At 40.6% G+C, this 27,131-nt stretch overlaps 1 protein-coding gene across 1 annotated transcript in view; it reads left to right on the top strand.

Moving 5' to 3' along the window:
* RNF38 (ring finger protein 38) overlaps positions 1 to 27,131 on the top strand; it is a 357,368-nt gene that overhangs the window by 206,051 nt on the left and 124,186 nt on the right. The window contains exon 2 of the mRNA XM_089670891.1: positions 3,094 to 3,164. Coding sequence (XP_089527017.1) covers positions 3,094 to 3,164 — 71 coding nt within the window. The remainder of the gene's footprint in view (positions 1 to 3,093; positions 3,165 to 27,131) is intronic.

Raw genomic sequence — 27,131 nt, 5'->3', positions numbered from 1 at the left:
TCATCTCGTTTTCCAGTTTGCAGAATTGCACTACAGTTCATTTAACATGCTTTATTATGGATCTAGTTCACATCTGTATGCTTTAAGCTGGTGCAGATTTTTGAAAGGGTCATTGGCTTTTTTTCCTGCAGCAGATTGCATTTCTGGGCATAATAGACTTCAATGGAATTGCACCACAAACACAAGTATTGCATTTTGATGCGTTTTCTTATGCGGCCGCCTTGTCCTTACCAACCGATGAGTCAACAGCTGTCAGCAGGATTCCCCACGTACAGCTGAATATAAACAAACCTATTGCCAGCAATAAAAAAAAAATTGTGAAAAAACAGCGTGCCCCCCCACCAATCTATACCAGGCCTTCCGCGTCTGGTATGGATATTAAGGGGAATCCAATAACAGAATAAAAAAAAAAAACTGTGTGGGGTCCCTTCCAAATTCCATACAGGACATGCAGCCCAGCAAGTAGGGAATGGGGGGGACAAGCGAGCGCCCCCCCCTCCTTCTGAACCATACCAGGCCACATGCCCTCAACAGGGAAGGGGCGCTTTGGAGCTCCAATCGATGATGTCACTTGTTAGGTCTGCCTCATGGCTTATTTAAAAGCTGTCAGACGGTAGAGCTGTCAGACAGCAGGGGCCTTCATTGGTAGCAGAGCTCTTTATTTCCTGTTTTTTTTATTTTTTAATTGGCGGCACTAGGTTTGTTTATATTCAGCTGTCAGCGGGGAACCCCACTGACAGCTGAAGACTTATCAGTTGTTAAGGATGCCCACAACCTCCCGTTCCTTGACAATCAGCTAAAGTCACACAAAGCACACAAACGCAAAATGCATAAAAAGTGCAAAAAAAGCCCCACATCAAAAACAGGTGTGAAAAAAACATAAAATGCATCACCCACAATCTGCATAGATGTTAACCTAGCTTTACTGAGGGCATGTCAGACTAATCTGAGTGAATTATTTTCCTATATCACTAATGTTTTGGACCAGGGTGGTGCTGTAAACATTGTCTATCTTGATTTCAGCAAGGCATTTGATACAGTTCCACATAATGAGCTAGTACAAAAGTTGTACAAGCTAGGTTTTAACCCTTGGGTGATTCAGTGGATATGCATTTGGCCAAAGGATAGATACTAGAATGTGGTTGTGAATGGGGTTCATTCGGAACACAGACCAGTCACTAGTGGTGTACCACAAGGCTCTGTACTAGGTCCTTTTCTATTTAATCTATATGTAAGTGATATAACTAAAGGGTTGTAAGGTAAGGTATGTTTTTTTGCTGATGACACAAAGGTGTGCAATAGGGTGGCATCCTAGACTCCAATCTGTCCTTCCAGCCCCAGATCCAATCACTGATAAACTCATGTAGACTCCACCTCCGCAACATCTCCAAAATACGACCGTTCCTAACCCCGGAAACCACTAAGCAACTCATTCACTCCCTCATTATATCACGCCTCGACAACTGTAACTCCCTCCTCACCGACTTACCTCACCGCAGGCTATCGCCGCTTCAGTCTATCTTGAATGCTGCTGCCAGACTCATCCACCTTACTAACCGCTCCGTATCCGCCACCCCCCTCTGCCAATCCCTCCACTGGCTTCCGATTGCCCAACGGATAAAATTCAAAATGCTAACATTGACGTATAAAGCTGTTCATAATACTACCCCAAACTACATCACCGATCTGGTATCCAAATACCACCCAAAACGTACTCTCCGCTCCTCACAAGGCCTCCTACTCTCTAGCTGCCTGGTCTCCTCCTCCCATGCTTGTCTCCAGGACTTCTTCAGGGCTTCCCCCATCCTCTGGAACTCCCTACCCCAATCCATCAGACTATCACCTACTCTCCTTTAGGTTCACTCTGAAAACCTAGGTTCAGCTCTTTCCTCCTGTACCACTATCTCCTCCCTCCTAGATTGTAAGCTCCAAGGAGCAGGGCCCTCGAACCCCTCGTGTATTGAATCGTATTGTTACTGTATTGTCTCCCATTATAATGTACAGCGCTGAGCAAACTTTTGGCGCTATATAAATCCTGTATAATAATAATAATATCCCTGTACGTGTTTTTAAAATGGAACATGATTTGGCATTGCTGGAAAATTGATCAAAACAATGGAAACTGCAGTTCGATGTTTCCAAATGTGAAATAATGCAGTTAGGGAAAGAACCTCTTTACAGAGTACAACATTGGGGCATTAGGGCCAGCACTACAGAGGAAAAAGATTTGGAAGCACTTATTTCAGATGACTGCAAACTGAGCAAACAGTGTAGCCAGGCAGTGGGAAAAGTAAATAGAATTCTAGGATGCATCATTAGAGTGGTCACCAGATTTCCCTATACTATATAGATTTTTAGTGAGACCTCATTTTGAATTCTGGAGTTGATTTATTAAAACTGGAGAGTGCAAAATCTGGTGCAGCTCTGCATAGAAACCAATCAGCTTCCAGGCTTTCTTGTCAAGCTTAATAGAACAAGGTGAAGTTAGAAGCTAATTGGCTACCATGTACAGCTACACCAGATTTTGCACTCTCCAGTTTTAGTAAATCAACACCAGAGCTCTTACTCACAAAAAGATATTGATAAGACAAATCCAGAGACGGGTAACAAAAATGGTGAAAGATCTGAGGGTAAAAAAAACCAGGAGAGACTTCAAGAATTGAAAGTGTTTGTAAAGGCTCAAGGTTTTTTCACCTTCATGCATTCCATGAAGGTTCAGCTCTGTGTGTGAATGGACACGCAGAGCAGCAGCTTGGGACCGGGCCTGCTTGGGTGCCCCCTTAGCAAGCTCCACTAAACATAATAACATTTGGAACTTTTTTACCTTTGAGAATTGTGTGTGATGCTGATATGATTTATAATTACACATGATCTTATATGAGGTTTTGAGTATTGAGTACAGGTAGCACTGTTACCCTTAGGGCAAGTAGGGATTTGTTTTTGAAATATCCCTAATGAAAAAAAATTGTAAAATTCGGTCTGAAATCCTGGTAGCAGTACATTATATTCTGGTTGGTTAGAGGTATATATGTGGTTTTACTGCTCATTTGTTGCTTGGAATTATAAATCTCCTTTTCTTGTTTTCTTGTGCAGGTCATTTGGGCCCCACATTTCAGTGTCAGCCAGTACATCAAGACCACATATGCAATGATGACAGCGAAAAGGTATGGGTGCCCTTAAAAGCTCATAAATAACATGACAACCTTTCACACGTTAAAAAGAAATTCAATAATTGCTCATTACTTAAGCAATAACACATGGCAAGAAGTGCATTAAACATTTCAGCGCTCAGACTGGGAGTCTCAAATGCCTTAAGGAGGAAGCTTAACCTTTATTAAAGAATGTTTCTCATGAAATTCAAATATGTCTACGTATAACCAACTATATCTATTGATGTGTGTATATCTGCCTGAGGATGCATGCGGTATCAGAAAGCAAACAGTAAAGGAAAATAAACGAGCAAATATGGAATGGGTGGATGCATAAAAAGTTATCTCCTTTTCTGAAGCCAAAGCTCAATAAATATATGGCCATGTCAGAGGGTTTTGTTTTGGTGTGCTGTTTCTGTCATTTGAGCTTCCGAGATCATGTTAAAAAAATAAAACTGTTTCAGGGGGGTAATTTCAGGGCTACTTAAAGACAGCCTAGAAGGGAACTATAACTCTGGTGGGCCCCTGCCACATTTGTAAGATAGTATTTACGGTTTACATTTCAGACTAATTAAAAGTGGTTGTATATATCTTTTTAGTATGTCTAGGAAATACCACAACCCTATTAGGACTCTTAAATTTGTTTGTGTTGCTCCAGGTTGATGAGTAGGTATGAGTGCATAAGGTTAAGGGTTATATTGTGTATATAGTTTTACCAAGGATACATTGACCTCATAAAATGAAAGATAGATCTATTTAAAAATAATGTATATTTTTTTAACATTTGTTTAGTTAAAATGTGTAAAAGAGATCAACTTCACATACATACACACAATAATATGTGGTAATGTTTAAAAACCGTGTTTGAAAATAAATAAGTAAATACAATTATATATATATATATATTTTTTTTTTAATGTAAAAAAGTTTTAGGCAGGTAAAAAAAAAATTAACATTCAGTAAATTAAGAATGCTTTCAGAAATAGAAGTGTTAATAATTTAATTTTATCGAGTACCAAATTGGAAAGAACAGAACAGAGATCAAAATCAAATCAATATTTGGTGTGACCACTCTTTGCCTTCAAAACAGCATCAATTCTTCTAGGTACAATTGAACACAGCTATTGAAGAAACTCAGCACGTAGGTTGTTCCAAACATCTTGGAGAACTAATCACAGATCTTCTGTGGATGTTGGGTGCCTCAAATGCTTCTGTCTCTTTATGTAATCCCAGATAGACTAGATGTTGAGATCAGGGCTCTGTGGGGGCCAAACCATGACTTTCAGGACTCCTTGTTCTTCTTTACACTGAAGATACTGTAGTCTTAATAACATTGACTGTATGTTTGGGGTTATTGTCCTGCTGCATAATACATATGGGGTCAATCATACATCTCCCTGATGTTATGGCATGATGGATAAGTATATGCCTGTAATTTCTCAGCATTGAGGACACCATTGATCCTGATCACATCTCCAACTGCCTTTTCAGAAATGCCACCCCAGATTTGCAAGTAACCTCCAATATGCTTTACTGTTCCCTGCAGACATTCACTATTGTGCCACACTCCAGCCCTTCACCAACAAACTGCCTCCTGCTACAGCCAAATGTTTCAAATTTTGACTCATCCGTCCAGAGCACCTTCTGCCATTTTTCTGCACCCCAGTTCCTATGTTTTCTTGTATAGTTGAATTGCCTTTTGGGCGCAATTCTTCCAGGAAAACCACTTCTGGAAAGATATCTCCAGGCAGTAGATGGGTGTACCTGGGCTCTACTGGTTTCTGTGCTGATGGTAATGCTGAACATCTTCTGATGTCAAGGGAAGTAAGCTTGACATGTCGTTCATTAACTGCATTAAGTTTGCTTGGCCATACACTGCATCTTGAAACCCCAGTCTGCTTTGAAGTTGTTGCCTGGGAGAGAATTTGCTGATCTAGTATAGCTACCTTGTGTCTTGTTGCTGTGCTCAGTCTTGCCATGGTGTATGACATGTGACGTAAAACAGTCTTCCACAGCCTCACCTTAATAGCAGAGTTTGGCTGATCCTCACCCAATTTTAAGCCTCCTAATCAGCTGTTTCTGTTTCAGTTAGTGACTGTGTTTCAACCTACATATGAAAATGATTCATTAGCACCTGTTTGATATAATTGGTTAATCATACACCTAACTCTAATCCTACAAAATCCCTGACTTTGTGCAAATGTAGGAAATATGCAAGTCAAAGAATTGATTATGGGTTGAAACCAAAGGGTAGACACTTCCTGCTGTACTTTACCGCTTCTTCTCAGAATGCACTTCGTGTGGTTGATTTCAACAGTTTTGAACAGAGAGAGTAGTTTCACTGATCCACTGAGACTTCCCTTTAGTAGCCAATTTAAAAATGAAAATATCAATAACAAAAGCATAGAAGAGCAAGATTGTAAAATGTTAAAGTGATAATAAAAACACTACAATACACAATAACTTAAAACCTGCATTAATCTAAGATACAAAAATAATTTCTGTAAAACAATGTTTTTTGGGTTTTTTGCTTCCTGGAACACCGGTAAGCCAATATACAAGGTTTCTATGGCATCACAATCTAGGCTTCATTAGTTGCAGTTCTGTTTGTGAGCCCCTTGTCCTGGTGTGCCTGGATCTAAAGTTGTGACTCTGTAATAAACAACCCTGGGCAATTTTGTACAGTGCACGTTTTTCCATACTTACTAGCTCATGTGTTTCGAAGCTCCAGATCAGTTTAGTGGAAATATTTAAAAGAGCTATCTATATTAGCAAAGTGTGCCCTTCAGACTTTTGTATGTAGAATCAAGAAGAGGCCCAAAGTGTCTAGGTACATCCTATTTGCTGCTGATGACAAATTATGCTAGATTTACAAAAACCGGTGCACTCAGAAAGTGGTGCATCTGTGCATGGTAGCCAATAAGCTTCTAAATTCAACTTGTTCAATTAAGCTTTAACAATAAAACATTGAAGTTGATTGGTTTCTCTGCAGAGCTGCACCAGATTTTACACCATACAGTTTTAGTAAATAACCCTCATACTGCTGTTTGTCAAGTTATAGGAAATGTTTAATTTACAAAGTAATAGAAGCCAACAAATGTTAGGAGTACTGGAATAAAAATTGCTGTTGAAAGGGACATTAAGGAAAATGATAACTCATCTTATTTACACTAGACATAGACAACAGATGTCTCACAAAGACTGATGAGCAGATTTTAAAAGTCCACCTAAAAGTGATATGTCTAGTTTTTAGGTGAGTGGGACAGAGCTTGATTCCCTAACTGGTTTTCCTGGCAGTCCCTCATACCCTAGTATGAAATGAAAGCTTTGAAATTAAGCCAGTTAAGTTGCTGGGATGATAAACACCTTCTATGATACAGCGATGTCCAGGGAAGAGTTAGATCTCCATTCCTATGTCCAGGAAGCAGGGAAGACTGAATCAGGGATGGGATACTGCCCCACTTAACCCAAACTGGAATATGTGTTGAGTGAAGCCATGATTTATATCCTTTTTAAAAAATCTATTTAACCCCTTCACGCCTAAGGGTAAAACAAATCGTAATGCCTAAGCACAATTTTTCAACTTTGACATGTTAGCAAAACTATACATGTCATTACAACTACTTTGTACATCCAGGTGGATTATACCTTGTTGTGAGACAAATTGGGCTTTCATTTGGTGGTAAGTGGTAATGGATATCTCTTGATTTTTTTTTTTATTACCAAAGGAAAACTGGCACAAAATAGTAACAATAACACCCTTTTTTAAATTTAGCTGTATATTTCTTGCTACTTCCATAACCTACCACCAAAGAACAACCCAAAATAATTTATCCTGCTCCTGACGATCACAATACCAAATATGTGTATCTTAGTTGTTGTTTGTACCCATAGTACAGCCTAGAAACCATAGTGCACAATTTGATATTTTTTTATTCTATTATTCTACCACTAACTGGCACTAACCTGACCCCCCCCCCCCAAAGAAAACTGTCCCTGACTTTTGCCCCTGACCTTGACCAAAACACTAACCCTGGCACAGACCTAGATCTAACTTTGATCTAGGTATTTTTTTATTATTTTTATTTATTCATTCATTAATTCATTTATTTATTTGTTTTATTTATTTTTTACCCACACTTGATTTTTTTTTCTCTCTGAAAGGTCGAAGAGAAATACAATGTATCTCTCTCTTCCATTCAGACAGAGAAAACAAAGGGGGCTGGCTTCTCAGTGACTGATCACTGTGACAGCCAATAAGAGGCTATCATAGCAATCAGGTGACCCGGGATTGGAAGTTCTGGGTCCTGATCGTTAGAAAGGGACCTGGGGCTCAAAGTGACACCCTGGTGTTTGAGCTGGGAGCACATCATGTGGCGCGCTCCTAGCAGAAAGACAGGTACGCAAATTAGTGGCTCCACGGAAAAAAGCCCAGTTCTGTGAGGCCGCTAATTTTTATTTATTTATTACAGGTACTTATATAGGGCCATCAATTTACACAGCGCTTTCACATCTCCTAGATTGTAAGCTCCAAGGAGCAGGGCCCTCCTATCCCTCTTGTATTGAACTGTATTGTTGCTGTATTGTCTCCCGTTATATTGTAAAGCGCTGAGCAAACTGTTGCCGCCATAAATCCTGTATAATAATAATAATCAGTCCCTAACCCTCAAGGGGTGTACAATCTAAGGTCCCTAACTTACATTCATACATACACATATTAGGGCCAATTTAGACAGGAGCCAATTAACCTACCAGCATGTCTTTGGAGTGTGGGAGGAAACCAGAATACCTGTAGGAAAACCACACAAACACAGGGAGAACATGCAAACTCCAGGCAGGTGGTGCTGTGGTTGGGATTTGAACCAACAACCCTAGTACTGCTAGACAGAAGTGCTAACCATTTAGCCACTGTGCTACCCCGTGTGGTTGATGTCCAGTGGTTAACCTTGTCTGCTTTTGCTAAACCTTTAATTATAATTTTGTTAGACGCAAAGGTAAGTTTTGACGGCCGCACTACTGAAAACTCATCTTTAATAGAGACATCACAAACAGGGTAAAAACATCCTTTCTCAACCTTTTTAAACACAGTGAAACCCTTGAAATATTTTTCCAGTTGCAGGGAACCCCTGCTAAAAATTACTACATCTACAATTCATGATACATGATGATACATCATGATACAACTCATGATACAGTATGATGGTCAGTGGGAAGAATGCTCCTTACACTTGTGGTCTTTGGGAATCTCCTTGCAAATAGTAAAAAAGATCAGTAGTGTCATTGGAAACTTATCTGAGGGGCAGAAATTGCTCATTGCTCAAGGAACCCTTAGTAACCTCTGGAGGAACCCTAGGGTTCCTTTGAACCCCGGTTGAAAAACCTTGATCTAGAAAAACAGCAGTGGAGGATCAAGGTGAGCCAATAACGCATTTTGCACTACACTAGAGCTTACTCTTAGTAGTCTTTACCCTGTTTTTACCCTGTCTGTAAAGTTTCTAAGAAAGTTAATTTTTCAGTAGCGTTGCCGTCCAGACTTCCCTATGCATCAAATCATCAGCTGAGAGCTGGGTGACTGACCTGGAGCGGTGTCTTCTTTTCACAGTCACTTATAATTTTGTTACTTTAGCATCTGTCACCCCTGTTGGTTGGTCATTACAGTTCTGTAAAATTTAAAACGTAGTTCCAGCCTAAACGTTTTTTCTATTGGATAGATTAGAGAAGAGTTAGAACTACTGTCATGTTTTTTCAAACAGGAAGTGATGGAAATCTCTCCACTGGGAACACATACTGCAGACACATTGTTACAATAAAATGAAGAGCAGTTAGAATTTATTTGACAGAAGTATTTCCTTTTCCAAGTATATGCAGAAAAATATTTGGCCAGAGTTGGGCTTTTAATGTTTATGTTAATAAAAATGCTTACTGACATTTTGCATATGATTTACTATATCTGTGGTTTAATTTAACTTAGGGATAGAAACAAGAATATAGTTACAATTTAATTTTTTTCCTTAAAGTGGCATTCAGCTGTTTTTCTCCTCTTTAGGTGCTATATTTTGTATATCCTGACACTTTTTTTTGGTTTTGAATAAAGTAAGGAACAGTCAATACAATATTGTAATAAAAGATGTTATAGTGAGCGCGACTTAAATGCAAAAAGTGTATCAATGTGTATACACAAAAACGTTAGTGAGCAGCTGATACACCGAAAAGGTAACCAAGTAAAACCTCCAAATCAAACATATATATTAAATAAATGGTGCAGCGCTAAATACTAGAGCACAGTTTATACACACAATATATAAACATGCATGATATCACTCTAAGGGTGATCAATAAATACAAAAGTTCAATGTAATAGTGCGGATCATGGAGAGATCCCAATTCAAGGTGAGTGGACGTCCTGATCCAAGGTGTGATGGTAGGTGTGATCACACAAATAGGTGAAAAACGCACTCACCAGATGTGCGTTTAATATACGCAATATGCAATCCTGCGTCACCAGGCCATAAAACGATCATCAGATCCCAGATCAGATTGTACCCAGATCACCATCTCGGTTCCACAGAAGTGAAGTCATCTGAAACCGCTACCAGGTATCACCACCAGGGTCCTGAGTCCTCCAGATGGGCACTGCGAATGATAGCACTCACACAGAGTGCCCAATAAGAGACCTCATAGCGTGATACTGCTTTAGATGCTTTTATTCAGGGTTGGTTGGTGTGGGGTACATACAAAGATAAACCAAAAAGTTTACTGACCATATGCATTCCTTGGTGGTTAGGTGTCCTGCTGCTGCTGCCCCCCTTAGAGTGATATCATGCATGTTTATATATTGTGTATATAAACTGTGCTCTAGTATAGTCAATACAATATGCTAAATAAAGATAGGAGATTTTTAAATCCCTAATACATCAAAAATACATAAATACAAATTTGTGCAGAGTAGAAAAAAAAAAAAGAAGAGAAATAAAATAAAAGTAAAAGTCCACCAGAGTGTGTAACCCAACACCACACAATTGTGTAGGTCCTTCAATGGATGTAGGATTGAACCAATCTCCCCAACTCTGCACCACTTATGTCCAAAAAAAGTGCACACTTACCAGAGGGTTTTGACCCCTTTTTACCGGTAGGTCAAACAGCGTATGATCTCCCAAGGGTGCTTTAGGTCAAGGAGTGGATTCCATGTGCTCCTTCAAACTATCAGCTTAATATGGTATACTCAGTAATGAAGCAGGGAACATCCATTAAAAGCCATCTAAGTGTAGTATTTATTTAAGCTATTTCACATAAAAAAGTAAAAAAAAATGCACTCACATTACAAGGTGCCTGATTACCGGGAACCAGTGTATACATCCTATATTGGATGTTAGTCACCGCATCACCTCTGTTGGCCAGCGTGTGTTCCAAGCTGGACGTGATGTCATACAGGACCCGGAAGTGGTCGTCCCAGCGCTTCAAAGGAACAGTCAATGTTTTGTCAGGTTTTTATTTTTGGCATTGAACTGCATTAGGGAGATTTTTCCTCTCATCACTTGCCAGTAAGCAGTAAGGCCTGTACAAGAATGGAAGGGTGCTGCTGTCACTGGGACAGAAAGACACAGGCACCAATTAAAACTAGGAGTTTTAACCCTTCTTCACTCTGCTAAAATATGGTTTTGTCTGTGTTGAAGAGATTTCCTATCACTTCCCGTCCTGGGAAATCTCCCCAACATGGACACAGACAGCAATAAAAGAATAGAGACTTCAAAAGAGAAGTATGGCCAAAGATTTTTGTGGACAATACTGCTTTGAGGATCACTAAAGTGCACTTACTTTGGCTGTCCTGAGACCCAGAGTCGGCTGACAGCAGGCCATTGCTTGCTATCCTCTGACATGGTAGAGCCACTCCAGGTCCTAGAAGGATCCTGACATTTTTGTCAGGATCCACTGGGCTGCCTGATTGACAGCTGAATCTACCTCTCAACATAAGGATAAGAGCTAGAGACAGCTGCGCCTGTCCCCTCCCCAGCTCCACACTCCAGTGAGCACTGGAGGAGTAGAACAGAGAGACTGACAGTTACAGCTCTCTGCTCTGAGCAGACCAAGAACTGAGTGTTCAACAGTTCTCAAGCTTATAGTTGGCATGGGACAGCTGCAGCATCACACTGATGCTGCAGCATGCGATGATTATGTGTGTTTGTTTTTTTACAAACCCCAAACTTCTCCTTTATCAGTTCCCCACTGTCCAAACTAAAAATATATTTTAGCTAGATTTGGACTTAGCAGGGGACATAAATTATGTACATATTCTTAACTAACAGTAAAAAACGTAAAAATACGTTATAGCTACTGGGAGCAATTTATCCTCAAAGTTCACAATGTAAGTCATTCAAATCAGATCTCAACAGTCTGCTCTCCCTCTCATCATATGCACCTGTTCTCTTGTTTCATTTTTAATTAGAAGGATGGCAGACTGCCAATTCACTGCACGGGTGGGAAAAATTAGTTAGACAAATATAATAGTAAATCTGAGAGATTTCAGCTGCAAGCTTTGAGGATGAATTATTTCAGAATGTCTCCAACTACAGAGGTCAGTGGGAACTTGTTGTTAAGTTTTATTAACTGTTACGAATATGCAGATATGTACGTGTCCATTGCCTGGCCATAGTTCACTTTAAAGTTTCCTTTCTTTTATTCATATGCATTCTTTAGAAAGGATTAGTAAAAAATAGGAAGTGCTAGAAATATTTATTAACAATTTATTGATATCTTGTGTACTCTATGTGCACACAAATCCACATCCACCTATTAATATGATGTAATTCACCATCAGTGTCATTTGTTTAAATGAGATGCTGAATCTAAATTGCATGTCATTTCACAATTGCCTTTTGCCCAATTTGCGTATAAATATGCAAAGGTTTCTGTGCAACTGACAGCTCCAAATTAAATTAAAGCATTAAACTTTTTTTTTACTTCACCGGTAATTTCAGGCTAGAGGAAGATTGAGGATTAGATAACCTTGTATAATCACAACTTTATCTCGGATATCTTAATTTATGATAGGTTCCTGGATTTAAATAACAATATTTCAGTTTTCAAGGCAACTTAATTTTTTTTATATTGTACTTTAATTATTATCATTTTTTTAACATACACTACTGTTTTATTTAGTATGCAGATTGTAAATGATGACTATATATTTTATGCTGGAATATTATATTTAGAAGTGAAAACTAAGAAATATTGCCTGCGACTGCGTAACAAATGGGGGTATGTTGTAATACGCAACAAAGAGCAATAAATACAAGCATTTTCTCTGACACTGACATATATCTGCCACAAAGCATATTCAGTTTAATTAAGGCTGGAGCAGTTTTGTTAAACCCTGCTGTGCCTAAGGCAACTGATATTCTGGCAATGCCTCATCTTTGCTGAGATTATATTTTTGTCTTGCCGTCAACTTGATAATACTGAGACATAAATATGTTGAGAAGCAAAGCATTCTATACTGAACGCATTCTATTCAATGGATAAATATTTTAGATATACAATAAAATATGTAAAACATGTATGCATATCAAACGTGTGTAAGAGTGTAATACAACATATGGCAGTTTTCCCTTGACATACCCTTACACCCCGGTCACATTGGGTGCAACTTGGCATGCGATTTGCATGCAATGCAACTTGCAAATCGTATGCCAAGTTGCACCCTATTGTCTGCAATTAGAGCGGTCAAATCGGTGCGGCTCCGACTTGGTCGGAGCAGCATCGATTTCTAAAGTAGTACATGTACTACTTTTGGTGCGATTTGCATTGACATCTGTGACACCGGAAATCGACATCTCACCCGACTTTGAAATCGTATGACTTCACTGTAAGTAGCATGATTTCAAAGTCGGGCTTGATGTGACCGGGGTGTAAACAAGTATCTATGACTGGGCCCCTACTAATTTAACCACTTCCCATCTGGCCCATGTACAGTGGGCCAAAAAAGTATTTAGTCAGCCACCAATTGTGCAAGTTCTCCCACTTAAAAAGATGAGAGAGGCCTGTAATTGGCATCATAGGTAGACCTCAACTATGAGAAACAAAATGAGAAAACAAATCCAGACAATCACATTGGCTGATTGGGAAAGAATTTATTTGCAAATTATGGTGGAAAATAAGTATTTGGTCACCTACAAACAAGCAAGATTTCTGGCTCTCACAGACCTGTACCTTCTTCTTTAAAAGGCTCCTCTGTCCTGCATTCATTACCTGTATCAATGGCACCTGTTTGAACTTGTTATCAGTATGAAAGACACCTGTCCACAACCTCAAACAGTCACACTCCAAACTCCACTATGGTGAAGACCAAAGAGCTGTCGAAAGGACACCAGAAACAAAATTGTAGACCTGCTCCAGGCTGGGAAGACTGAATCTGCAATAGGCAAGCAGCTTGGTGTGAACAAATCAACTGTGGGAGCAATAATTAGAAAATGGAAGACATACAAGACCACTGATAATCTCCCTCGATCTGGCGCTCCACGCAAGATCTCACCCCGTGGGGTCAAAATGATCACAAGAACGGTGAGCAAAAATCCCAGGACCACACAGGGGGACCTAGTGAATGACCTGCAGAGAGCTGGGACCAACGTAGCAAAGGCTACCATCAGTAACACACTACGCCGCCAGGGACTCAGATCCTGCAGTGCCAGACGTGTCCCCCTACTTAAGCCAGTACATGTCCGGGCCCGTCTGAAGTTTGCTAGAGAGCATTTGGATGATCCAGAAGAGGATTGGGAGAATGTCATATGGTCAGATGAAACCAAAATAGAACTGTTTGGTAGAAACACAACTCGTCGTGTTTGGAGGAGAGAGAATGCTGAGTTGCATCCAAAGAACACCATACCTACTGTGAAGCATGGGGGTGGCAACATCATGCTTTGGGGCTGTTTCTCCGCAAAGGGACCAGTACAACTGATCCATGTACAGGACAGAATGAATGGGGCCATGTATTGTGAGATTTTGAGTGCAAACCTCCTTCCATCAGCAAGGGCATTGAAGATGAAACGTGGCTAGGACTTCCAACATGACAATGATCCCAAACATACCGCCCAGGCAATGAAGGAGTGGCTTCGTACGAAGCATTTCAAGGTCCTGGAGTGGTCTAGCCAGTCTCCAGATCTCAACCCCATAGAAAACCTTTGGAGGGAGTTGAAAGTCCGTGTTGCCCAGCAACAGCCCCAAAGCATCACTGCTCTAGAGGAGATCTGCATGGAGGAATGGGCCAACATACCAGCAACAGTGTGTGCCAACCTTGTGAAGACTTACAGGAAATGTTTGACCTCTGTCATTGCCAACAAAGGATATATAACAAAGTATTGAGATGAACTTTTGATATTGACCAAATACTTATTTTCCACCATAATTTGCAAATACATTCTTTCCAAATCAGCCAATGTGATTGTCTGGATTTTTTTTTCTCATTTTGTCTCTCATAGTTGAGGTCTACCTATGATGCCAATTACAGGCCTCTCTCATCTTTTTAAGTGGGAGAACTTGCACAATTGGTGGCTGACTAAATATCTTTTTGCCCCACTGTATATAAACGGCCGGCTGAGCCGTGCAGGGGTGGGTGGCCGTTCATAAACATCCTCCCTATTCCCTGCTTGTGCGTGCTCCCTGGGAGCGCACAGCACCGCAATCCAGTGCCCGCTGTGTCCTCCAGACACAGAGGAACACCGATCGTTGTACAGGTGTACATGCAGAGCAGTAAGCAAGATGTCACTTCTGACATCATTGCTTACTACGTGTGAAATCTGAATGATCACAGAGGTCACATGGTACACGGCTATTCACAACAGCCTTGTACCATGTGACAAGCTGTGTCCAATCACAGCTCGCACAGTATTTCTGAATGGATGCAAGAATGCAGCCAGAGAGAAGAAGAAATTATTGCTTTTACAGCCTTTACGGGTGTAAAAGCAATCAGTGTAAAAAAGAAAAAAAAAATATTCATCACCCCCACAAGTAGGACAGTGTCATTATGGTGATTCGTGATTCTGCATTTCCAGGTGGGGGGGGCGCACGAGGCGATTACCGGCGATTACCGACAGGGAGGAGGGCTGTATTGTTTACCATTTTGGCCTAAATGTATAACTAACTTTGAGTTTACTATATATTTTTTATAGCTGAAAGTAAAAAATATCTTTTTTCTTCAAAATTTTCAGTCTTTTTTTGTTTATAGCGTGAAAAATAAAAAGTACACAGGTGATCAAATACCACCAAAAGAAAGCTCTATTTGTGTGAAAAAAAGGACATACATTTCGTTTGGGTACAGCATTGCACGACCGCGCAATTATCAGTTGAAATAGTGCAGTGCTGAATAGCAAAAAGAGGCCTGGTCATTAAGAGGGGTAAATCTTCCGAAGGGCAAGTGGTTAAAGCTACAATAAAAAAAAATGCTGCCTACCTAATCCTACCCTGCACCCTTTCACCCTAGGTTCACATCTGTGCCGGTGGTGCTGCTGCGGATCCTCACGTAAATCCGTGCAGCCACACCACCCGCACAGAGGAATGTGGACCCGTGGGCGGGTGCCATTAATTCTAATTCTGGAAAACGCAACCATACAAGGAACCGAGGTTCCTGTGCGGGCTGCGTTTTCCAAAGTGCAGGGACTTCTTCCCTGCGTGTCACAGGCACGGGAGTCCATTCAAATGAATGGGCTCTCGTGCTTGTGCAAAACGTGGTCCACACGGCCACATATATGTGAACCGGGGGTAAAGGTAAGTTTTATGGTAATTTATTCTACTTTGTCAGTATTCAACAGTAAGGGAGTTTTTTTTTTTTATGTTTGTTAGAGTGGTTGGCATTCACCAAAGATCCCAGAGTTTGAAGGGTCACTTTTAAAAAAAGTAAAAGAACCATTTAATTACTTACCTTTCCAGTGTCCCATATAAGGTAAAACCTCCATTCCCAGCAAGCAATCAACTGTCAGATGAATCTTTAGCCCTGTACACATGGGCCGAATATCAGCAGAAATCAGCGGGTACAGTAGATACTGGCTGACGTTCGGCTCCTGTGTACAGGTCCTTGTCCGACAAAACCAATTTCACAGCCAGGTTCTGTCAAACGAGCTTGCTGGAAAACCAGAAGCTGATCAGCATCGGATCAGCACTCTCATTCGTACTGGGAACCGATGTTACTTGGAATTGCTGCTTTTTCCATAGAAGTGCGGGGACTTCTTCCCTGCGTGTCCCAGGCACGGGAGTCCATTCAAATGCGCGGCCTGCACAACCACATATATGTGAACCAGGGATCAAGTGGTGCTATAGTCCTCTTCGCGACTTTTACTTACAGGTAAGCTTAAAATAAATCCTCTAAAATGAATATCCCCTATGTTTAGCAGATATTCTAGTGAGCAGCAGCTGGTAATATCACCATGCCATGCGCCATGCACTCTGAAGGGATGGCATACTCGTGATCTTTTCAGAGCTCTGTGCCGTAGCCGTGGGACCAAAGACCAGGTGAAGATGGAATCCCTGCCAGAATTGATAGGGTGCCATTGGAGGGATCTATTCCAAAGGTACATCTGAGATAATGTGCTATTATGCAGTGCATATGGTTTAATCCTGCATGGGGGACCTTTTTTTTTATTTTTGTTAACTTTACTACCACTTTAACTCCCTGTCATTCCTCCTACCAGCTCAGGGGCTCAAATGTAATTGGATAAATGATTATAATCATAAATAAAATGTTAATTTTTAATACTTTGTTGAGAATCCTTTACTGGCAATGACTGCCTGAAGTCTGGAACCCACGGACATTATCAAAGACTGGATTTCCTCCTTTCTGATGCTTTGCCAGGCTCTAACTGCAGCTGTCTTCAGTTGTTCTTTGTGAGTCTTTCTGCCTTTAGTTTTGCCTTCAGCAAGTGAAATGCATGCTCAATTGGGTTGAGATCAGGTGATTGACTTGGCCATTGCAGAATATTCCACTTCTTTTCCTTCAAAGGCTCCTGGGTTGCTTTTGCAGTGTGTTTTGGATCATTGTCCATCTGTACTGTGAAGCGCCGTCCAATAAACTTTGCTGCATTTGGCTGAATCTGGGCTGACAGTATATCTCTAATCACTGCAGAATTCATCCGGCAGCTTCTGTCTTCTGTCACATCATCAATAAATACCAATGACCCAGTGCCACTGGAAGACATGCATGCCCATGCCATCACACTGCCTCCACCATGTTTTACAGATGACGTTGTGTGCTTAGGATCATGAGCTGGTCCAAGCCTTCTCCACACTTTTTTCTTCCTGTCATTCTGGTACAGATTAATCTTAGTTTCATCCATCCAAAGAATGCTTTTCCAGAACTAGTCTGGCTTTTTTAGATGTTTTTTGGCAAAGTCTAATCTGGCTTTTCTATTCTTCTGACTTATGAATGGTTTGCACCTTGTGGTGAACCCTCTGTATTTGCAGCTTGTGGTGAACCCTCTGTATTTGCACCTTGTGGTGAACCCTCTGTATTTGCAGCTTGTGGTGAACCCTCTGTATTTGCACCTTGTGGTGAACCCTCTGTATTTGCAGCTTGTGGTGAACCCTCTGTATTTGCACCTTGTGGTGAACCCTCTGTATTTGCACCTTTTGGTGAACCCTCTGTATTTGCTTGTGTGAAGTCTTCTCTTGATTGTAGCATTTGACAATGATATGCCCACCTCCTGGAGAGAGTCCTTCACTTGTCTGGATGTTGTGAAGGGGTTTTTCTTTACCATAGAGAGGATCCTGCAATCATCCACCATTGTTGTCTTCCATGGACGTCCATGCCTTTTATGTTGCTGAGCTCACCAGTGCGTTCTTCTTTCCTCAGAATATACCAAACTGTTGATTTCGCCACTCCTAATGTTGCTATCTGTCTGATGGATTTGTTTCATTTTTGAAGCCTTACAATGGCCTGTTTCACTTGCATGGACAGCTCCTTTGAATGCATGATGTAGGTTCACAGCAATAGATTCCAAATACAAATCCCACACTTAGAATCAACTCCAGACCTTTTACCCGCTTAATTGATGAAGAAAAAACAAAGGAGTAGCCCACACCTGGCCATGAAACCGCTTTTGATTCAATTGTCCAATTACTTTTGGTTCCTTGAAAAAGGGGGATGGCTATTCTTAAGAGCTATAATTCCTAAACCCTTCCTCCAATTTGGATGTACATACCCTCACATTAAACCCGAGAGTGTGCACTTTCAGCCCATATCCATTACATAACTATAGCTTGAATATGTTTTGCTCCATGCCTGAAAAAAACTAAAATTGTGCCTGCGTCCAAATATATATGGACCTAAATGTATTTGTGTGTGTGTATATATATATATATATATATATATATATATATACAGTTGCAAGAAAAAGTATGTGAACCCCTTGGGATTACGTGGCGTTTTGCATGAATTGGGCATAAAATGTGCTCTGAACGTCATCTAAGTCACAACAATAGAAGAACACAGTCTGCTGAACATAATACTACGCAAACATTAGATGTTGCCATGGTTTAATTGCACATAACATGTAAACATTCACAGTGCAGGGAGGAAAAAGTATGTGAGGCCCTAGCTTAATGACTTCTCCCAGAGCTAATTGGAGCCAGGAGTGAGCCAACCTTGACTCCAATCAGTGTGATGATATTGGATGTGTTGCTGACAGCTGTCCTGCCCTTAAAAAACAAACACCTGTTTTGGGTTTACTGGTTTCAAGAAGCACTGTCTGATGTGAACCATGCCTCGCAGAAAAGAGCTCTCAGAAGACCTACGATCAAGAATTGTTGACTTGCATGAAGCTGGAAAGGGTTACAAAAATATCTCCAAAAGCCTTGATGTTCATGTGTCCACGGTAAGACAGACTGTCAACAAATGGAGAAAGTTTAGCACTGTTGCTACTCTCCCTAGGCGTGGTCGTCCAGTAAAAATGACTGCAAGAGTACAGCGCAGAATGCTGCATGAGGTAAAGAAGAATCGCAGAGTGTCAGCTAAAGACCTACAGAAATCTCTGGCACTTGCTAACATTTTTGTTGACACATCTACAATAAGGAAAACATTAAACAAGAGTGGAGTACATGGGAGGACACCACGGAGGAAGCCATTGCTGTCCAAAAAGAATATTGCAGCGCGTTTGAAGTTTGCAAAAGAGCACCTGGATGTTCCACAGCACTACTGGCAAAATATACTGTGGACAGATGAAACCAAGATTGAGTTGTTTGGGAAGAACACACAACACTATGTATGGAGAAAAAAAGGCACAGCACACCAACATCAAAACCTCATCCCCACTGTAAAACATGGCGGAGGGAGCATCATGGTTTGGGGCTGCTTTGCTGCCTCAGGGCCTGGACGGATTGTTGTCATTGATGGGAAAATGAATTCCAGAGTTTATCAAGACATTTTGCAGGAAAACGTACGACCATCTGTCCACCAACTGAAGCTCCGCAGAGGATGGGTGATGCAACAGGACAATGACCCAAAGCATACAAGTAATTCAACAAAACAATGGCTGCAACAGCACAGAATACGCCTTCTGCAGTGGCCCAGTCAGAGTCCTGACCTCAACCCGATTGAAATGCTGTGGCATGACCTTAAGAGAGCGATTCACACCAGACATCCCAAGAATATTGCTACACTGAAACAGTTTTGTGAAGAGGAGTGGTCCAAAATGACTCCAGATCGTTGTGCAGGTCTGATCTGCAACTACAGGAAACGTTTGGTTGAGGTTATTGCTGCCAAAGGAGGGTCAACCAGTTATTATTTCCAAAGGTTTACATACTTTTTCCTCCCTGCACTGTGAATGTTTACATGTTATGTGCAATTAAACCATGGCAACATCTAATGTTTGTGTAGTATTATGTTCAGCAGACTGTGTTCTTCTATTGTTGTGACTTAGATGACGTTCAGAGCACATTTTATGCCCAATTCATGCAAAACTCCACGTAATCCCAAGGGGTTCACATACTTTTTCTTGCAACTGTATATATATATACATACATAAATACACCTATATTTCCAAAAGTATTGGGATGCCTACCATTATATACACATGAGCTTTAATGGCATTCCAGTCTTAGTCCGTAGGGTTCAATATTGAGTTGGCCCACCCTTTGCAGCTATAGCAGCTTCAACCCTTATGGGAAGGCTGTCCACAAGGTTTAGGAGTGTGTCTATGGCAATGTTTGACCATTCTTCCAGAAGTGCATTTGTGAGGTCAGGCACTGATGTTGGATGAGAAGGCCTGGCTCACAGTCTCTGTTCCAATTTATCCCAAAAGTGTTTGATCAGGTTGAGGCCAGGACTCTGTGCACCTGAATCCAATGATTTGGAGGAGTGTCCCAATACTTTTGGCAATACAGTGTGTGTGTGTATATATATATATATAAATATAGATGCACGCACTTTTCTAAAGAATTTGCTTCATGACTATGAAGTGAGTTGTAATGGCTATAAAAGTTCTTTTCACTTTGGTGTCCTACTCATGAACAAAGCTGAAATGACCTATAGTTATCACTTAATCCTTTTCTGTTAAAATCAGCACATGAGGGCATTTCTCTTCTATTTTCCGTTCTTGTCCTCCTCCTTGAAGACCCGTTTGAAGACAGTTGCATTCACCACAAAAACTTACAGAGCTTTCCAATTTAACCTATAGCTATACCTAACTTTAAAAAGTGGATTTTTACACCAATAGGATCAATATATTCTACCTCCAACAGTGTTGTACCTTCTAGTGCTCTACTGTCCCCCTTTTTTTCTTTGTTTAGTGAACAATCTTTAGACATGTGCAAATTTGAGTAGTCCAGTCATACATAAAGAGGTGTATTTATTTAAAAAAAAATTCAAATCTATTCATCCTGTGAAACTGCATGTACATTCATTCTGTGCAAATTGGGCAACAATTAATGTAATTAGGCTATTTCTTTCCCAAGGTGAATGTTATTATTCATACAGAATAGAGTGAATCAGGAAAATACCACATTATGGCTACTAGATGGAGCTGACGATCATTGTAAACAAGTATTTATTAATTATGATTGTGAGCGTCATCTATTGGCCACAGTGTGGTATTGTACTGAATCACACTATTCTGTATGAAGAATAACATTTTACCTGGAGAGAAAATAGTGTAATAACATTTATTTTCTTGCGCCTATTCGTGCAGAACAAATATACATGCAGCTTCACAGAACAAATAGCTCTGTGAGTTTGTTTTATAAATACATCCCCCAAGTGTCCTGCAACATTTTATACATTTCTATAGTGTTTCCCTGAGTAAGCAAAGTCCAGGTTTCTGCACTTTCATGCATAAAGATCTTTGTGCTTTTTTAATCCCCTAGACTATTTCTGGACATCATAATTCATTTTTACAATCATTTTCTTACAGTACCCATTGGAAGATGCTGTTTCCCTATGCCTGTGGTGATTTTGTCAATACTATCAACCAATTGTTTTAACACACATTACAGTTATGTATAATTTGTCATTTATTATTGACACCCGCAACAGATTGCAATTGCAGTGTGTTTTGAATGTTGTGTGGGAAACATACACAGAACGCAAATCTCACTCACAGTGATCTGGTGTGACCAGGCACTTAAAGTGATACAGCGGGGCAGCACAGTGGCTAAATGGTTAGCACTTTCACCTGGCAGTACTAGGGTCGTTGGTTTGAATCCCAGCCACGGCACCACCTGCCTGGAGTTTGCATGTTCTCCCTGTGCCTGCGTGGGTTTCCTATGGGTACTCCAGTTTCCTCCCACACTCCAAAGACATGCTGGTAGGTGAATTGGATCCTGTCTAAATTGGCCCTAGTATGTATATGTATGAATGTGAGTTAGGGACCTTAGATAGTACACCCCTTGAGGGTTAGGGACTGATATGAATGTACAATATATATGTGAAGCGCTGCGTAAATTGACGGCGCTATATAAGTACCTGAAATAAATAAACCCACACTACTAAAATCAATCCATATATGCAGTTAAGCATGCTTGTTATACTCACTGTGGAACATAGGGGGTTGCCCCTCTGCATCATCAGTTTGGTGTGTATTGCTACAGAGTTTCTTTTTCTTTTGGGAGAGTGCATGTGATCAACACAGGGTCAATCAGCACTGTCCAGACAGAGGGTCAGGGGTCATGCAGCCTTATAGGACAGTGAGAGGAGAATGAAAACTCCTCCTACAAGCTTTAACCAATGCTCTGCTGGACACTGATAGAAGTCACAAGACTGCTGTAACTGCTGATGAGAAAAGGTATTTAGCAGTTTATATTTAATAAAATAATTGCATTTCCTTGCTCTTTGTACTGTGGGAGACCAGATATAGTAGGTGTAATCTTGGACTCCCATCTGTCCTTTCATCCCCAAATCCAATCACTGTCCAAATCTTGTAGACTTCACCTCCACAACATCTCCAAGATACGCCCGTTCCTAACCTCCGAAATCACTAAGCAACTTATTCACTCCCTTGTTATATCTCGCCTTGACTATTGTAACTCCCTCCTCATTGGCTTACGTAATCACAGGCTATCCCCTCTTCAGTCTATCATGAATGCTGCTGCCAGACTTATCCACCTCACTAACCGTTCCATATCTGCCTTCCCTCTCTGCCAATCCCTCTACTGGCTTCCCATTACCCGACGGATAAAATTCAAAACATTAACAATAACATATAAAGCCATTTATAACTCTACCCCAAATTACATCACCAATCTTGTCTCCCAAACCATCCTCTCCGCTCCTCCCATGACCTCCTGCTCTCTAGCTCCCTTGTCTCCTCTTCCCATGTTCATCTCCAGGACTTCTCCAGAGCCTCTCCCATCCTCTGGAACTCTCCACCCCAATCTATCCGACTATCGCCTACTTTGCCCACTTTTAGGTGATCCCTGAAAATCTATCTTTAGGGAAGCCTATCCTGCTTTCAGCTAATTACCAAATCTTTTATTTCTCCTATCAGTTCATCCCCCACAGTTATTACCTTTTGTACCGCCAGCCGCTCCCTCTTAGATTGTAAGCTCCAAGGAGCAGGGCCCTCCTAGCCCTCTTGTATTGAACTATATCATTGCTGTATTGTCTCCCGTTATATTGTAAAGCACTGAGCAAACTGTTGGCACTATATAAATCCTGTATAATAATAATAATATAGTGAATGCAGGGTCCTGGGTTCAGTAACACTTTAACCACTTGCCCTCCTGAGGATTTACTCCCCTTCCTGACCAGGCCATTTTTTTGCGTTATGGTGCTGCGTTACTTTAACTGACAATTGCGCGGTCATGCAACGCTGCACCCAAATTAAATTTACATCTTTTTTCCCCATGAATTGAGCTTTATTTTTGTGGTATTTGATCGCCTGTGCGTTTTTTTAGTTTTTGCGTTATTAAAAAAAACGCCAATTTTGGAAAAAACCCAATATTTTTGACTTTTTGCTATTAAACATGTCCAGTAAAAAATTTTAAAAAATCAAATTTCGTTCTAAATTTAGGCCAAAATGTATTCTACTACATGTCTGTGCTAAAAAAAATCCCAATACCTGTAAATTAATTGGTTATGTGAAAGTTATAGCATGTACAATTGGAAGAATATATACTGGTATTTTAAAAAAACATTTTTTTACTAGTAATGGCGGCGATCAGCGAATTATAGCAGGACTGCGTTTGGCATTCTGCCACTGGGAGGAACTGACTTGGTGTCAGTAACATCCCCAGTGACACCAATACAGTGATCAGTGCTAAAAAAAAACACTGACACTGTACTAATGGCACTGGGAAAGAAGGAGTTAAAATGTGGGGCGATCAAAGAGTTAACTGTGTGCTGTTTTACTGTATGCTGTGTTTGTGCTTCACTGTAAGCACAATGCTTTGGATGGCTGTACTGCGCAAAGCGATGTGCACGAGCTGCCAGGGAGGAGAACTGTATTGTTTACATACAGTTCTCCTCCACGTCGAAGATGCTTGTGAATCACCGGGCGCCGGCGAGTAATCACCGGCCCGGGACCCGGTGATTGACACCCGCGGCTGTGAATGTTGGTGCAGGTAGGGTGTGCGCCCCCCTACCTAAAAATGCAAACTCACATATATATATACGTGATTTTGCGCACCTGTGCCACCCTGTAGCAGTATATCTGCTACAGGTCGGTCGGGAAGCGGGTAAGCTGGATGTACACTGATTGAAATTCGACTAGTACAGCAGGGACTGACTAGATTTCTTTCAAGGTGTGGCCTTTCCTGAAAATTGATTGACTTTTGTTGAAGGGACATGCTGGAAAATGTTTTCAATCAGCAGCTGCTGATTAGTGTATTCTGACAGTGGTGTGGATGGAGTTATTTTTCCAGCTCACAAATAACAGTGCATGGCTAGCTTTAGACATGGCAAGAGCTACTTTTTATTGCTTAGAATAAAAATGTTGTATAGTAATAATGACATGTGTCCTGTTGATTTATGTGAAGTGTGGTTTGTCATGATAGGTCTACTATAGAAATAAATGTTAGTTTACTCCATTTTTTTCATTGAATAGCTGCCATTCCCTGATATGTGTAGTCACTTCTTGTAAAAGGCAGAGGATATGTATTTTATGGGTGAAACCTGCTTATGAGCATTTGGGAAGTGAATTGAAATGCTCAAACCATATGGCACCTGTAAACTGCTATATCTATCATTTTGGAATTGCAGCCTTCTGTTCTGCTGCTGATAACCATACTCCAGCCCGTGGCGATGCTTATCAGAATCCTCCCCTACCTAGACAAAATATGTTATGCAGCGTCTATGGAAGGTGGTGCTGCAAATCAATTCTCTCATAAATAGGGTCAGTTTGTCATGGCTATACTCATTGCCACATGATGCCGTATATATTTCTATAGTCTGGTATATATTGGGACAGACAACCACAAACAGCCTCTGCTACAAAACCAGTGTCATGTAATAGCAGCACTCTTTGTGGTATAGACACCCCAAAAACAGAAATGACTGTTTACTGGGGGGATTTTATACTTCATCACATATACAAGATGTATTTACCTGTCAGTAATGATAGTGCTGGCATTCATATCAGATTCATATTCATACGGCGCTGAGCGAACTATTGGCGCTTTATAAATACTGTATAATAATAATATCAGATTAATGGTCATTTTTTTAGGATTCAACTGTGCTTGATGCACACTGGACCACAAGGAAATGCAGGAAATAAATGCATGGCTCTATACTCGATCCTAAATAAATCCTAGTTTGCTCATTTTTTTTTAAGAGAAATTATTATATGAAATGCTGTTTTGAGAAAGAAGCACTGTCAGTAGTGACAGAGAAAAATGTAATAAAATAAGCTGCCACATTTTTGTTTAAAATCATGCAGATTTTCAGATTAATCAGTATTAAAACCAAAAGCAAACATTTACTATATTGCAGTTTACCATTTCTTAGATGTAGTGGCTGCGCTAGTTTTCCTTTTTAGACTAGGTTTACACTAATGCAGTGCGGTACATCGCATGTGATTCACACAGGAACCACATGCAAATCACATGCAAATTGTGTGCGGTGTGATTGGAGCCATACATTTTCTATGGCTCAAATTGCACCGCACCCGCACCAAAAAGGTGCAGGACCCTTTTTTGGGTCTGTACTAGAATCAGATCGCATGGGTATTCACACCTATGTGATCTGATTCTGCACATTGCACCACATTTTGCGGACCGATTTCGGGCTGTTGTTAACTTAACATACACACCTGCAGCGGCTCTTATGAACGGGGTGCGATTCTGATGCGGTGCTGAATTCGCACAGAAAACGCTGCAAATTCTGGACCACATAAGTGTGAACCAGGGCTAAGTGCCGATGCCAGTGGAGGGTTTCTCCATGATGGCAGAATCACTACCATTATATTGCACTATCACCAATACAGCCCTTAAGAAATGTTACCCAGATCAGGTTAGTTAGCAACCATACTAGGCAATGCTAGGCAATGATATAAAAAGTATGTAAGGCACATTGATGTAGGGTAAAGATAACAACAGATGAAAAATTACCATAACTTTATTTTAAATCTTAAATAGTATTAATCAACATTATCCCCATATGGCATATTAAAGTAAACCTACAGCATAGGCAAAACCGGCCCGCAAAACGCAGTGCGATGTGCAGAATTCAATTGCATAGGTGTGAATACCCATGCGATCCGATTCTAGTGCGGACCAAAAAAAGGGTTCTGCACCTTTTTTTGGTGTGCGGTGCGATTAGAGCCATACAAAATGTATGGCTCCAATCGCACCGCACACAAATCGCATGTGATCTGCATTGGAATGCGGTGCGGTTCCTGTGCAAATCACGTGATGTACCGCACCACATGTATGTGAACCCAGGCTCAAAAGGGTTTATTTACTAAAGCTGAAGAGTACAAAATCAGGTGCACTTTCTGCACAAAAAATATCAGCTTCCAGGTTTTATTGCCAAAGCTTAACTGAACAAGCTGAGGTTAGATGCTGATTGACTACCATGCACAGATGCACCAGATTTTGAGTGCACCAGTTTTAGTAAATCTCCATAGAGTCTTATTGACAGCATACTACCTCTCTGTTTCTTGCAGAGCACCTCCCCTCCCACTGTCATATGCCTACATAACATGTCACCAGCTGGAGCCTCAACAATGTGTCCTTTAGCAATTTTTTTTTTTAATAAATTAAGGTTTCAACATATATGCTACGTCTTTATTTTGGTGCTTTTCAACATCGGTCTTTGTTTTGGTGCTTTGGCTTCTAATTTAAATTGACTACACAATATAGGTTTATCAATATGATTAAACCTGTCAACAGCTTTGAATATGAAGGGCCAGCTAATAAAGTCTGCACAGCTGTAGTATTCAACAATCAAAGTCTCATTTTGTGTGATCAAGTTAAAATCAATATATCATAGAGGTCAATGTTCTCTATAGCAACAGTGCTTAAAGCTGCATTCTTAAGTATGTAAGGGCTATGCCAGAGGTGTGATTAAAA

Source organism: Staurois parvus, unplaced genomic scaffold (assembly GCF_062004578.1).
Source record: "Staurois parvus isolate SC_StPar_1 unplaced genomic scaffold, SC_StPar_1.0 ptg000096l, whole genome shotgun sequence".
Lineage (NCBI taxonomy): Eukaryota > Metazoa > Chordata > Amphibia > Anura > Ranidae > Staurois > Staurois parvus.
The sequence above is the reverse complement of the archived record's forward strand: the minus strand, read 5'-3'. Positions and strand labels throughout refer to the sequence as shown.